The following is a 15,369-nucleotide window of genomic DNA, read 5'->3' on the forward strand; positions in this document are numbered from 1 at the left end:
TTATAACTAATGTAGCCAATTTTAACTCCGAAGGCTTTGCATCCCCGTCCACTCATGAGAGACATGCGTCAATGTCCTGAAAGATGTGATTTAATCCGCTTATCAACAACACGACGCCAACTATGCAGACTCTCACCTGCCAAGTTGATGTACCGCTGAGACGCTTTCTAATCTTCTTTCTTTGCACAAGACATAGATCAAGAATACAAGATAATGCTTTAGTTGACATAAACAGGCAAGCGCCAGACAATTCTTCCACCAAAGATTTACATTCCCTTCAAACCTGAAGTACATCACTGCAATACAATCTACACTGTTCATACCCTCCAAACAATAATCAAAATTTGCGTAATGGTAGTAAACAAGTAAACTTCTAATGCATTAGTTATGGAGGCCAAGGTGCATGGAGTATGGTTGTACAGCCTCAACATTTAAGCAAACTGGCTTAAAATATGCAATCCAGCTTCTTGATCACACCTGGTGGAAGAATGTGCCTCGTTGCAAAGAAATTTGCTGTTCCCCTGGCACCAAATATAGCAGTGTAAATACAACAAGATATTGATGAAACAGACAAGACCAACCTGTACTATTTGAGTATGTACCCAAACCATCCATTGGTTTGGCTACAAATTTCCAGTATTAAAATCCATGTGTTGGCTAAAATAAGGTATTGTAAACAGTCAAATTTCGAAGTACATGTTGCAACGTTGAAGTGGAAAAGTACAGGTATAACCAGTGTAATTTTCAAGATAATTATTAATCTCAAGCTACAAAGTATTAGAAAACTGAGCCACACAAAATAGTTCTCTTGTACCTACCCTCTGGAAAATTGGCTTAAGCTTTGAATGTTGTGCTCCCAGCTGGTGGAACAGCAACAACTTTTCCTACGGCAATTGTTTTACCTGCGGCCAATTAAACATGTAAGGTGCTTGGCAGAGTCCGAGAAACATAAAGAACAAGTCAAAGAGGGAAAACAGTAACATCATTATATTCAACCAAATTACTTGCACTTTCAAAAGATAAGTATAGAACACCTGCTACAGCTTTTGCTAAGGTGAATCTGACAAAAGAAACATAGCCTTTGATGACTGCTTGCGCATTTTGCATCTCAACTTTAGCAAGTCAACCTATAGTTTGACATTCCATTATGGTTAAAATATGTGGCTGGGAATCTATCCGCATTTGTGTTATCTTACAGTTACGTACTTTATCATAGAATAACAAAACTTCTAACAAAGGAAATTGTAATTAGATAAAAAAAATTGAATGAAATAAGAAAACGTTTTGTCAGGCGTTATGTAACATTGCTATTTAATACACCACACGTGTTTGTTTCGAGGGCACTATCATATCCATGATATCAGATAACAGGTCAGTAGAAGGCCCATTGCACTACCATCCAGGCCCAGTTGGAAATGCCGAAAAACTCATCACGGAAGAAGCGGTATCAGATATTCCTGGTCAGTTCTAGGTTAGAAACACAGCATCAGTCTTCTGTCCATCTGGGACGGTGACTTTCATGGGCGTCACCATGTCATGCAAATGCCTATCCTATTGAACTCATGGACATAGCATTTCATACAAAAGTGAATCGTCTCCTGTGCGTGTGACCATCTACCACTCTCGAGATGGTATACTACCTTTTGCACATTAAAATTTGGAGGAATAAGGATGCAAGCAAACGAGAAATTCGAGTATGCATCAGCAATCAAGTCATCCAAGAGAAAAGCATGGAAGCGAAGGAAAAAAAAGCTCCTTCATTCAAGTGTGGATCATCGAGGCAGCTAAAGAGAAGCCGCCCCCAGCCAGACACTCTGGGCTATGAAGCTCCGGATAGTCCGAACCTGGGTATCCCAACGAGCTTAATGAAAACAGGCAAAGGGCCCAAGTAACCTCTTTGAGGCCCATGAGTTAGTGGCTTTAGGTGTAGGGCTATAAATACACTTCCCCCTCTCCTCTTGGATTGTGAGAATCGACGGAGCGAGTGTGTTGAATTCGGTTTCAACTACATGTTGATTTGAGTCAGATTCCCAAAGGATTTGGGTTGTGTTTTTGAGTTTACTTCGTTATTAATCATTAAATCCGTGAAGATCAGGAGCCCCTATCGTATCAACTTCATACCTTCCATTGTCAAGATTAGTTTTTAAGAAATTACATGGTTATATAATAATGTGCTGCTCCTACATCTTGAAACTTTTGGGTTCTGAAACCTCTAGATAGAGGTAACACCCTAAGGGGAGGAAGCACTCTGGATATTTCCACTTTATTACATGCACAATACATAACTTAAACCATCTGTATTCAGCACAAGATAAAATAAGACAACTAAATAAGTGTGTACTTGCCTTCTGTCCGGAGTGTAAATCTTCCAAGCTGAGGAGAGTCAGAGAAGTTCTCGATACAAATCAAGTTACTGACCTGATGCAGAACCACGATGATTAGAAAATATAAAATGCTTACATTTTGACACAGGTATGGTTTTATGGGATAACCTGTACACGGCAAACAACAACAGCTCCGTTCTTCACAAAAAGTGGTTTCCTCTTTGGCTTTTTCTTCTTCGGGTCACTTTCTTTCTTCCTCTTCAGATCAATTTCCTCTATGAGATCTACAATCTCACACTCCTCGACTACAGAATGGATATGCAGCACTGCCTTGTAGCCAGCAGTGAAGATTGCCTATTGCAGCAAGAACATAGTATAAAATCTCACACTCCTCGACTACGTATATACATATAGACACTAGAAGACTAAATGGCAACATTCTTTATAACTTTTCAAACCATTCATATAATGGAAAAGGGGAACATACAGTAATATCATGAAGTAAGATCATATAAAATTGAAGGTTTTAACAGCAGTATGGTATGCTTTGTATGATTCTAACCTAAACTTTGTTTGATCACTGACGGCACTAAAAACCAAAGACCTCCAAGCCAATCAGAAACGAACAGCCAACCTCTAGGAAGCAGCATGGATCACAGATATTGAACACAGCAAACTAAACATTGCCAAGTAAAAGAGCAAAACACAATCTTTATCTTGTAACCTCATATTGACTAGTATGACGTGCTGAAGCGGAACTTACATTGTCAAGCAACTCTAGTATCTGCAGTTGAGCATTAAATTCAGTTACAGCACCAACAGGATTTCCTGCAAGAACTAGAATTAAGTATTGACAACCATGCAATATCCCACAGGTCAGTTAACAAAAAAGCTCAAGTGCTCCGAAGGGCAAAATTAAGTCATGTTTATGGAAAGAGTCGTGCTAACAAAATACCTAGTCAGGAGTAACTAATTATTGTAACAGGATAGGCATTGGCACTGTGCAAAACAGTAACAGGAGAATATACAAGACTCCCAAGGAACATGAAATGGATACATGGATAATATAAATATAGGGCACACTTCATTTGTCTGGCATTTCGATGATTTGTCGACAAATTAAGATTGGCGCATCCAAGAGTTCTGCAACTGTAGTTTACCACATTTTGGTGAATCATACTAATACATTTGGGTTGACTATTGTGTAATTGGGAATCCCACATTATGTATTTTCTCAGTCAATTTAGAAAAGGAATTTAATCTGTGTTCCAGAACACATGAAACGAAAGGTGAAAGGACAAAAGTTCTATAACATACTCCATCTATATTAATTTGATTTACATAGCGAGTGCTGTATTTTTTTATTCTTTTTCTCACAGCAAAAATATGAACAAGAACGCAAAGAACAGAGAACTGGGCCTATAGGGAATACATTCTTCTGTTTCAATGGGAGACACGTGAAGTATATGTATCACAGATGGAAAGATGCATGAAGTAGCAGGGTTCAGGAGTTCGAGAAAGCTCTCTTGCAACTTGAGATATGGTAGACATGCATCTAATGAGATTTTCCACTGCCTGATAATACCAAACCAAGAGTCCCCATGCCAAAAAAGTGCAGCAACAGAAACTAGTAATTATCAAACAACATAAAGACAAGGCAGACTTCATCCAAGGGAAAGCATCAAGACAATCTTGCCAATCTGCTTGAAAGTTCAAAAAAAAAATACAACTTACCAACATTTGATAGAACAAAACCAGCAGCAATGTCCTCTTCTTCAATTCCTGACAATTTGACACGGACGTTCTCACCAGGTGCAGCACTTCTAACCTTGTCTTCATCACAGTACACACTAATGACTTTCACGTTTGCCTTTAGTAAAAGAGCAAGCGAATAAAGATCAGATACCCCAACTCTTGAAGAACATTTAAGAGATGCTTGCCATCAAAATAAAACATCCACAGATACCTTATTTGGCATAACCACCAGATTATCACCCTCTGAGATAGTCCCAGACTCAATTTTTCCCATTACAACAGTGCCCATATCTTTATATTTATCCATGATCGGCATCCTGCATATGTACACCTTGGTTGTTAACATTATTCAACATAATTATCAAGCAAAATATGCAATGCTAGCACAAAGGGAATACAGTCAGTTAATATGACAATAAGATTATGGAAAAGTCCCATGCAATAAGGATTCTTCATGCACCAATAAATGGATTTACTTCATAAATTTAGATCACCTTATGACGAGGGACAGTAGCGAAAATAAAACAGAAGTAAAATCCAGTACTAGCTTCTACACACTTCTACTATATTATAGGTAATTTGGTCCTTTAGTCATATGTGTTGTAGTAGTTTTCTAGAGTGTTGTAGTGTGAGTTGTAACCATGTTGTTTGTGTTTGCTTTCCTAGTTTAAAGTAGTATTCTCTAGAACCTTCTAACTATAAGCAGCGCTAACTAGTGGAGGCTCATCAGGCCTATAAATAGAGGTTCTCACCTACGACCCGGACGTTTGGAACCTGGATGCGCGCGCACCCATTTACGAAAAGTTCAAAAAAATGTATTTAAAAGTTTCAAAAAAATGTGAAGTAAATTTTTGCATGTATATATTATGTTGATACTTACTCGTGTGTGTTTTCACGGAAAAATACCATTGTGTGTGACCTACACAAAAATGACAAAATGCAAATTCCTATTCCTGTGAATAGTAAAATTCCTATTCACTATTCTCATTTGGACATTTTGTCATTTTTATGCAGGCCACACACAATGGTATTTTTTCGTGAAAACTCACACGAGTAAGTATCAACATAATATGTACATGCAAAATTTTACTTTACATTTTTTTGAAACTTTTAAATAGCATTTTTTTGAACTTTTCGTAAATGGGTGCGCGCGCACCCAGGTTCCATTCACCATTTCCGTTCTCACCTATAGCTATGGAACAGACTATGTACCCTTTACTTATCAATAAAAGAACTTTGTGTTCTTGTTTTAGATCTTGGATTAGATCTTGTGTGTTCAAGAGTTTTGGACTGAACTCGTGACAGCACCCGCACCTAGAGCGATATTTAGCGCAGCACACTGAAGTGGTTCCTTCAACGTTTGTCTTGTCCATATTGTAGCAGCAAGGTGGAGTTGTTCCTCCACAACCTTGTGCTGCCTCAGACCCAACATTCAATTATCAGTTACCAGCTCAGGGCTGGTATAGTAGTTAACCCAGTCTTTCATGTACAAGTTATATCATTATAGTGCTGATATACTTTACCCAGCTGTTACACTATTGACACATTGTTAGTTATCATTGTAGCGCTGATGTAGTTATCCAGTTGTTCAAGTAACAATTAGTAGGCTCTACTAGCTTGACAGAACCAAGGAAAAAGCTTGTTGTGAAATGCAGTGCTTCACATTCACTCAGGCAGTGAGCTGTTTGCATACAGCCTACATAGCACATGGTAGCACTAGTAGTCAAAACACTGCAGCGGCTGCTGGACCATGCAGCGCCCCTTAGCTTTTGGGATGTAAGGGCGTGGTCTCGTATTCCATGGGTTATATAAATGGTCTTGGCTCACGAACCAACGCTGCAGGAAGCCATCTAGCAGCACGCAGGTCATTCGGACGGAAGGACAGGTATAGACAGTTCGTAAGTTATATTTCCCGATAAGCGGTGCAGTCATACCTTACTGGACCTTTGGGATCTCGTAAAGGAACTTCGATGCAGTCCATAATTTCAAATAGACATGGGCCATTCCACCATTTACAGATACTTTTATCCATTCGGGTCTTCATATTAGCTCCCAGAAGACCAGATATTGGCAAAAATTGGACATCTGTAAAAGATGCAAGAAAATAGTAGGTTAAACATTTGCCGCACATCATGACATTTTCGTTAATGCAATAATGCTGATCGGTACAAAATACATTTGATGTTTCAATTTGGAAGTAACTATCTAAATTGAAGATAAAGTGTGTTTTAGGCATCAAATTTCAGTAATCAGACAAAAAAAGCACTCCCTCCGATCCATATTACTTGCCACTAAAATGGATATATCTATAATTAAAATATGTCTAGATACATCTATATTAGTGTCGAGTAATATGAATCGGAGGGAGTAACAAAATTCATTTGACATACAGCCTCTACTATAGAAATGTTCCAAACTTGAACGGACCACCATCACCGATCGATTACCTTTCTTAACATTGTACCCTGATGATTTAAGGAAAGGAGTCATTTTGCCTTCTATTTCATCATATCTGAAAATAAAAAGAATAATCTCATCACCCAACCTATATACCTGGCAAACACCAAAAGGAACATATACCTGGCATGATCTCTTTTCCATAACTATTTGAAATATTAATACTCAGAATATTTGTTACCAACAATTATACCTTTCTTTAGACCATCCAACAGTAGGGTCGTCCATCTTATTTATGACCACAATCAACTTAGAAACACCTAAAGTTTTTGCCAGCAGCACATGTTCACGAGTCTGTCCTCCTCTTTCATACCCAGTTTCAAATTCACCTTTTCGAGCAGATATCACCTGATGAGAGCAAAAAATGCCAGTTATCTCAAGCTCGAATCACAGCAAATAAGTCTCTAATCTAGTGTCAACTTGCTTACCAAAACACCAATATCAGCTTGAGATGCACCACTTATCATGTTTGGAACATAACTTTTGTGGCCCTATATCGGCAATAAATTTGAGTTCAGCAAATATATAAACAAGAAACATACAGGAAAACATCAAAGTGATAGATAAACAATCACTGACAATTAGAAGTAACTATTACAGCATGAGAGCTGCATGTATTGCGCTAGGGTGTGCATAATGAACTGATATACGCAAAATAGTAAACCAACAACCTCCCTGAATTCTTACACAGCCCACCTAAAAACATGAAAATGCAGAAACGTAGACAGGAACATTGTTTCTGTAATGATGCAGAGAGCAATAACACATGCAGTTGAATGACAAGAATCCACATAGAATAATTCCATAGGAGTACGAACTAACGTGTAATCGATTTCAACTGATTCAAGAAAGGAAAAAACTCATCATAGTGGATTTTTCCATACGCTAGAAACGTAGATCAAAATGAGTGAACTGTACATTTTCAATTACGAAGTTTTGCTACAAATACATTATATAACACAAGATTGTCCTGTATCCAGGTTAATTGTTCCATGAAGCAACACAAAGATAAACTCATAGTTTAATGAACTCAAAGTAATAAGCTATGAGCCAACTTACCATAATACATGCAAACAAGTAGCTCGTATGAAAAGAGAAAAAAAAGTTACCGGTGCATCTAAAATAGTGAATCTTGTAGTTTCAGTCTCAAAGTGAGCTCTCCCAACTTCAACAGTCTTCCCCTGAAGTAGATTAAAAATAGCACACATGTACACAATCATGGCAAGTAAAGAAAGCTGAACTCGGGCGCAATTTAGAGCACATGCTATCCACAAAAAACACAAATTTAAATAAACTCCAAATGGAAGTATTTAACATGCTTAGGCTGAGCTAACTGGAAAAACTGCAAAAGGTATCCTGATGGAAATTTTCAACAGAGGTCTTTGTGGACTAAACATAATGCAGCCACCAGCAGCCTTTTTTAAAGCAATCTATAAGGATGGGTGCAACAATTTCACGGAAATATACCTTGGCCCGTTCTTCCTCATTTGTGTCCATAATGTACGCCATGTACCTGTGAAACAAAGACAGTTGAGACCTCAGCCTCATGCAACAGAGGGCCTGCAAATGCCCAGTGTAAACCAAGACTTATTTTTCTTTAAGTTGCTTGAAATTATTTAAGTTAGTAACTGCACCAAATGCACCAAAGTATAATCAAACTATGTACCAAAAGGTTCCCAACATGCCGTAAGGAGAAACTTACAACTTCGAACCGCAAAGCATAAAGAGAAAATTAAATTGGACAAATCATGTACTAACAATAACACTGAAATTTTCATGCTTCGAAGTGGCATTTTCCTGACAGAGACAATGGATTAATTGGCATTACCAGAAACAAGTTACTGGGTATTAGCATTATGGTTAATTAATGCATAACAGCATAAGCTTATTTTCAATCATATAACTTCAGTTCTCATTTTTCACAAGGTTCTGCTCAAGAAAGAACTTAACCAAGTGACATACACTGATACACAACATTCTCTACTACAAAAATAAGCTGATACTTGCCTTCTTTAGTTGATGTGAATGAAATCAAATGTAAGAAACAAGCAAGGAAATTCCCCCTCCGACCCATATTACTTGATGTTAAAGTGGATGTATCTACAACTAAAATGTGTCTAGATACATCTATATTAGCATCAAGACTTACCCCACAATTTGCACAACTAGGCAAGATCTTGAGTTGTTTTGATCAAATATAGTGGCAAAGGGGAAATGATAGTCAGCTGGTGGAACTAAACAGATAATATCCTGAATATCTTTTTTTGAAATGATAGGGTGAGTACAATTCTCAGATTTTCTAAGAAGTCACCTTAGTAACAAAAATGAAGTGGTAAAAAATCATCTTTGGTGAGCTGTGCATTATGTGATTAAACGGAATAAGCATATGGACCGTGCAGCACAAACAATACCACAGAACTATGATACATCATTAAAGCAAGACCTTACCAGCTCTCACGGCTTTTATCCTTTGCTTCTTTTTCATATTTTTGGATGGTTCGGTCATCTACTTGACCGCTTAAGAACAATATCTGACCACCAGCAGTTGACTTCCCAGCATCTGGAACCACAGAAAAATTAGACGAGATAGGCAAGGACATTCAAACTACAGAAAAAATCTGCGTTAAGGAGGGTGTTTGCAAGTCAATACAATAGTAGGTTAGTAACAGATGACTGAAGGAACATAAAAGTGATTTAACACTTTCCTGTAGTCCTCTACAAGGAGAAAATACATTAAAGAGAAGAATGGGAGACCATATCAAACATATGCATGTCAATAGTAGGTTAGTAACAAGGTCAACATAAATTTGCTTCATGAGATCTTTAATCCTTAAGGAGTTGTGGAGCCAATTTAAACATTTGATGGAGATTAATGATGTGGCACGAGCTTTTGGGGTAAGTTGCAAGGTCAGCATATCCACAGAAGTTTTGAAGAAAAAATCCCCACTAGACCTTAGGAAACTGATGCAGGGTGAAGAGTATAACAAGGCAAACAGGACCAGCATGACCAGACCAAGTAACTATTGCTATCCCCAGGGAAGGCAAACACAAATGGAGGTTACCCTTGTGGCAGAGCCATCTTCTCTGAACTGTCAACCGATGCGGTACAAATGTATCATCCATAGTTTGGATCATGGCAGGTACCATGGTTCAAGTTACGACGGCATGAAGCTTCTGTTATCCGGTGTATTCTCCCCGCCCCAATATGCAACTACAACGGAATCAGAACATGTACCAGCTGTTCATCATCACCTACAAATGTTGTTGTAGCTGAGCTGATCTCTCAAAAGATATGACACCAGCATTGCGCCTTATTGTCATGTAATCTTGTGGACAACAACTCTAGTAGCAGGTGCAGTGTGTGTGCAGCAGTACGATTGGCATGGAGCATTTTAACCCAGGTGGTCTATTGGTCCGCAGCGAAAATGCGCAAGAGAAGTCTAGCAATGGGGTTGACAGTAGTTCATTACAGGGTCAAGCAAGGAGTTGTCACCAGCTCATTATGGAATAAACAATAAAGAAGGAGTTGTCATGTGTAAGGTGAGTCCTGGGACTATAAGTTTAGTAGATATTTCTGTTCAATTCGGCGTCCAGTAATTGTTCAGTAAGGGAGTTGGTCAAAACTAGAGTTCAGAGACAAAAATGAGCTAAAGAAAGTCAAGCCAGAATCTAGGATTTTGATTTGTACCGGAAGATATGTTTTGATTCAATATTCTAGATAAGGTGTAGCATCCTAAGATGCCCTGAGACGTTATTGCTCAGGCAAGAAATCTCTCCTGTATTTGTTATCCTCAACCCTCGCGTTCTCTCATCAAACTACATGTCTATACCTCTACTCTAGAAACCCTAGTTTTCTTCAAGCCATGACATCTGGCCTTCCTCTTACCGGCAGATATCCTGTTGGGGACCAAAGGTTCACAATACCCTCTTTACATTCCTGCTAGATAAAAGGATGGCAAAATTAAAGGAACACTTACCGACATGGCCAATAAACACAACATTCAAGTGCCGCTTTCTATTCCGCTCCTCTGCTTCCGTTTGACCACTGTCCTGTGGGGCATCTGAACAACATAAAAGATTATTTTAGACAAGGTACAAAAGGATTTATAGATGCAATAACAAATATCCATTTACTGCAGTCACACAGAAGGTGCACTCAACAAAAAACTATCATGCCTAAAACTAATGCCTAAGGTGGTCCAGCTGAAGGTAACGATATTTTCCATCGACAGCATGTTTCAATTCTTTGCTTTCCCTCAAAGCAAGTCGATGACATCAACTGTGAAGGCCTATTCCACTCGAACTGAGACTAAAATTAGAGCAAAGAGTACTAAAGAAAACATGAGCACAAACTAGTCACGCGTAAGCTAGCTGAAAACCGAAACCATAGCTTCCATACATACCACTTGGCTGCAGCTCCAGTGACTGGAGATTTGATTCGATTTCCTTGATATCTGAGAGTAGAAGATTACGAATTAGAACTGCATCCAAGTTAAACAGAGGTGTGCAATCTGTGATGGCAGTAGCCCGTAGATCCGCACCGAGCGAGCTCAGATCCAACGTTGGGAACCAGCAACTACACAGCGGCGCAGAAGAAAATCGGAACAGGGCCCGGATATACCTTCGGCAGGAGGAGCTAGCAGTGCCTCTTCTGGGGCTTCAACGGCGGCGGCCGCGGCTGCCGGGGGATGAGAGTGGGACCCCGCTGGCGACTCCTCGAAGTCATCGCGCGCAGCCCAGTCGTCCGCTGCGGCATCCGCATCGGCGGCGTTGGCGTGGGAGGGGATCGGCGGCGCCATCTCGCCGTCGTGCTCCATCTCTGACGAACAAGCGGAGGCGGTTGGTTTTTTTTTTTTCCTAACGTGCCTTCCTTTTTGCCGGTTTAGGGTTTTTGCGGAGGGGATCCCGGGACCTGCCGATGGAGAAGCCAATCCAGCGCGAGGCGGCGGAGATCCAGTGCAGGCAAAGCATAGCTTGCCTTGACCCCTTGTATCCACCGTCCAATTCAATCCAACGGACAGCAGCGATCCAACACCAAAACGACTTGCCTTCTTCCTCCGCGTGCAGCCAAACCGCTGATGCAGGGAAAGGAGGGCAGCCGCACCGGTGATGTCTCCCGAATGTATCACATCAATTCTATTATTTTTCAATAAAAAAAGTTAGCGAACCTACGAAAAACTGAAGACATTGATTAGTACTAGTACAAATGCCCGTGCGTTGCCACGGGTCTTCCAGTTTTATTTCTCAATGCACATATATAATTCACTTTCTCGAAATGCATGATTTATTTTTAGAATTGGTGAATCTATTTCAAAAATAGAATATTTTTGTAAAATAATAAACATTTTTTTGAATGTCCGTGAACAATTGTTGGACAACATGAACATTTTTTTTCTAATGCACGATTTACTTTTGTTACGAGCGAGCAGCTTTTAGCACGCGACCTTTTTATTTTTTATTATTTAAAAATTAGTGAAATATTAAAATTTTGACAATCACCGTGATCGGTTATTGAAAGCTAACTTTTTTAATTTATTTATTTTAGACAAACAAATAATGCATCAACTTAAACCGTGACCGGCCAAGGCGACTGCCCGGGTGCGGCAGAAATCGAAGGCAGGAGACCTACCGCCGCGGCAAAGCAGAGGCGGAAGGCAACCATCCCCTGCGGCCACCCTCCACCGTACCATTCATCTAACTCCCCGCCTGCGTTGTTACCCTCTTTGACGGCGGGGTCCACGCTTGATGAATCTATGTACGCAGTTTTGTCCCTGTCTTGGTTTTTATGCCCGCAATTTTTGTTATTTAAACCTCCGCTGGATCGCATCTATAGTTCGTTCGTTCACATACTGGAGTCCAACGCCGTCGATGTCGAGACATCTCAACAACCCCCAGAGGCAAAAGAGGAGGGAGAGGAGGTAGAAGAGGTGGAGGTGGAGTAGAGAGGCCTCATCTGCATTCGGCCTTTCAATTGTGAATATCTAAAAAAAAAAAAATAACCTCACAACTGGAAAGCCTTAAAGGGAACTATGTTTCCTCTATTTCTTTATTTTAAGCATAGCATTACAGTTGAGCTATCAACTCATTACAAACTCCTTACTTAATATATGTATGAAAGGATCTAGATATAATGCAACATTGTACGAACTCCAAAATGCGTCAAGATGTAAATGATACATGTCGGATTTCCTCTCCTTCACAATTTTCTTTTCCTTTCAACCACACATTACTCTGGATTGAACTAACCCAGAAAAAAAGAATAACCAAACACAAGTTACTCTTAAATAATTTTTTGCATAAATAACCCTCCAACCAATCCTCATTTTTTTGGAGACCAATACAAACAACTTACATTATATTAGGCAAAGCAATTTGCCATCGGGTCCTTACAAAAACATAAGATCTTCCAAAGCATATTAGATCACTCTTGTGAGCCATCATTTTAACACAGAAGGTGGGGCCAGGTGGATTCCCATGCCACTGATGTTCAACCACACCCTGAATCACCAGATACACCAGGAATTGCGACGGGTTGCTCTGAATCGGCGCCTTGGTGGTTTTCTTCCACTGTGGTGCGCCGCGACCGAGTAGAGATATCATCCTCCAGCCCGTCCCTGACCAGTTACCCCATCCTCTATGATATAATCACAAGCCGCCATCTCCTTCCGGAGGAGCCGCCCACCCTCAAGCACCACCACCACCATGCCTCAGTCCGACCGCCGCCACCAATGACCGCGTTGTCTTCCTTATGCCCTCTCCGGTTTCCCCGGCCCCTCCTCTGCCTTCCTGCATCGCATGCGGAGCACCCCTTTTCTTGTTCATGTAACACAATAAAAATCAATTGAAGCAAAATGAATAATCAATATATTTTATAGGTGAAGAAGGTGCAAACAGAGTGGTACGTACTACATACACTTGTTCTCTCCCTGAAAAAATCATTATGGAGAGAGAGATTATACGCCTCCAGCTCCACATGAACAGTGCAACATCAAGAAATTCAAGCTCATCCATCAATTCTCATCCAACTCCAGCTTGTCCCCCTGATATGATGCCCTACAGGGAAGTGATAGATACATCAATATAAGCAGCAAGGAAGCAGCTTCTTAAGAATGCAGCAGAGATAACTATACGCCTCTATCATAAACATGATGTAGCATCCTTCATTCTCTTAATTTTCCGTAAGCTGGTTTTGGGTCGAATGAGAAGTGACTGGGCTAAAAGTAACTTGGTGTACTAAAAGTAGGACTAAAACTTGTTATCATCCTGTCACGCTCCCTGTTTGTAATGGCATGGGACATCAGAATTGCAGTTAACTAAGAGCTTTTTTATACAACATGTTCATGTATCCTGCTTGGATCTTGTAACAAGTCATCATTATCACATTAGTCATGCTTATAGAGTGGTTATACTTACTAAGCAGAAGAGCACAATTTTCGATTTAAAAAACAGAAATGAATCTCAATTACAGGAATTATCACATTAGTCATGTACTACTGTCTTGAATTCAATGATATGACGTTTGAGGTTGCAAAGCTTGTACCTTCATGCTTGCCTCATCTTATCATTCTAGAGTGATGGCTATTTCTCCAGGAACATAACAGCGGTGCCATTTTTTTAGCATTCAATAGCTCCAGTAGGTCGACGTGAAGGAGATATGCCCTAGAGGCAATAATAAAGTGGTTATTATTTATATCTTTATGTTTATGATAAATGTTTATATATCATGCTAGAATTGTATTAACCGAAACATTAGTACATGTGTGATATGTAGACAAACAAGAAGTCCCTAGTATGCCTCTTAAACTAGCTTGTTGATTAATGGATGATTAGTTTCATAATCATGAACATTGGATGTTATTAATAACAAGGTTATGTCATTGTGTGAATGATGTAATGGACACACCCAATTAAGCGTAGCATAAGATCTCGTCATTAAGTTATTTGCTATAAGCTTTCGATACATAGTTACCTAGTCCTTATGACCATGAGATCATGTAAATCACTTATACCGGAAAGGTACTTTGATTACACCAAACACCACTGCGTAAATGGGTGGCTATAAAGGTGGGATTAAGTATCCAGAAAGTATGAGTTGAGGCATATGGATCAACAGTGGGATTTGTCCATCCCGATGACGGATAGATATACTCTGGGCCCTCTCGGTGGAATATCGTCTAATGTCTTGCAAGCATATGAATGAGTTCATAAGAGACCACATACCACGGTACGAGTAAAGAGTACTTGTCAGGAGACGAGGTTGAACAAGGTATAGAGTGATACCGAAGATCAAACCTCGGACAAGTAAAATATCGCGAGACAAAGGGAATTGGTAATGTATGTGAATGGTTCATTCGATCACTAAAGTCATCGTTGAATATGTGGGAGCCATTATGGATCTCCAGATCCCGCTATTGGTTATTGGTCGGAGTGAGTACTCAACCATGTCCACGTAGTTCTCGAACCGTAGGGTGACACACTTAAAGTTGGATGTTGAAATGGTAGTACTTGAATTATGGAATGAAGTTCGAATATTTGTTCGGAGTCCCGGATGAGATCCCGGACATCACGAGGAGTTAGGAATGGTCAGGAGAATAAGATTCATATATAGGATGTCATTTTATGTGAAATAAAATGTCGCGGAAGGTTCTATGGAAGGTTCTAGAAGGTTCTAGAAAAGTCCGGAAGAAACCACCAAGGAAGGTGGAGTCCACAAGGGACTCCACCTCCATGGCCGGCCAGCCCTAGTGGGGGTGGAGTCCCAAGTGGACTCCACCATAGGGGGCCGGCCACCCCACATGGGAGGTGGGAATCCCACCTTTGGGTGGGAGTCCTA

The 15,369-nt window shown here is 40.0% G+C and overlaps 1 protein-coding gene across 1 annotated transcript; it reads right to left on the reverse strand.

Annotated features, from left to right (window-relative positions):
• Nucleotides 1-204: 204 nt before the first annotated feature.
• On the reverse strand, nt 205-11,439 carry LOC127343563 (uncharacterized). Its single transcript, XM_051369699.2, has 17 exons — nt 11,158-11,439; nt 10,940-10,990; nt 10,514-10,597; nt 8,985-9,096; nt 8,004-8,049; nt 7,646-7,717; nt 6,965-7,027; nt 6,730-6,884; nt 6,527-6,591; nt 6,014-6,164; nt 4,291-4,396; nt 4,059-4,194; nt 3,088-3,152; nt 2,493-2,678; nt 2,346-2,418; nt 819-902; nt 205-521 (listed from the first exon to the last, which is right to left on the reverse strand). Exons 1-16 carry the CDS (start codon nt 11,351-11,353, stop codon nt 835-837), a joined length of 1,629 nt encoding a protein of 542 aa, XP_051225659.1. The 5' UTR covers nt 11,354-11,439; the 3' UTR covers nt 205-521; nt 819-834.
• Nucleotides 11,440-15,369: the final 3,930 nt, after the last annotated feature.

This window comes from Lolium perenne, chromosome 3, assembly GCF_019359855.2.
Source record: "Lolium perenne isolate Kyuss_39 chromosome 3, Kyuss_2.0, whole genome shotgun sequence".
NCBI lineage: Eukaryota > Viridiplantae > Streptophyta > Magnoliopsida > Poales > Poaceae > Lolium > Lolium perenne.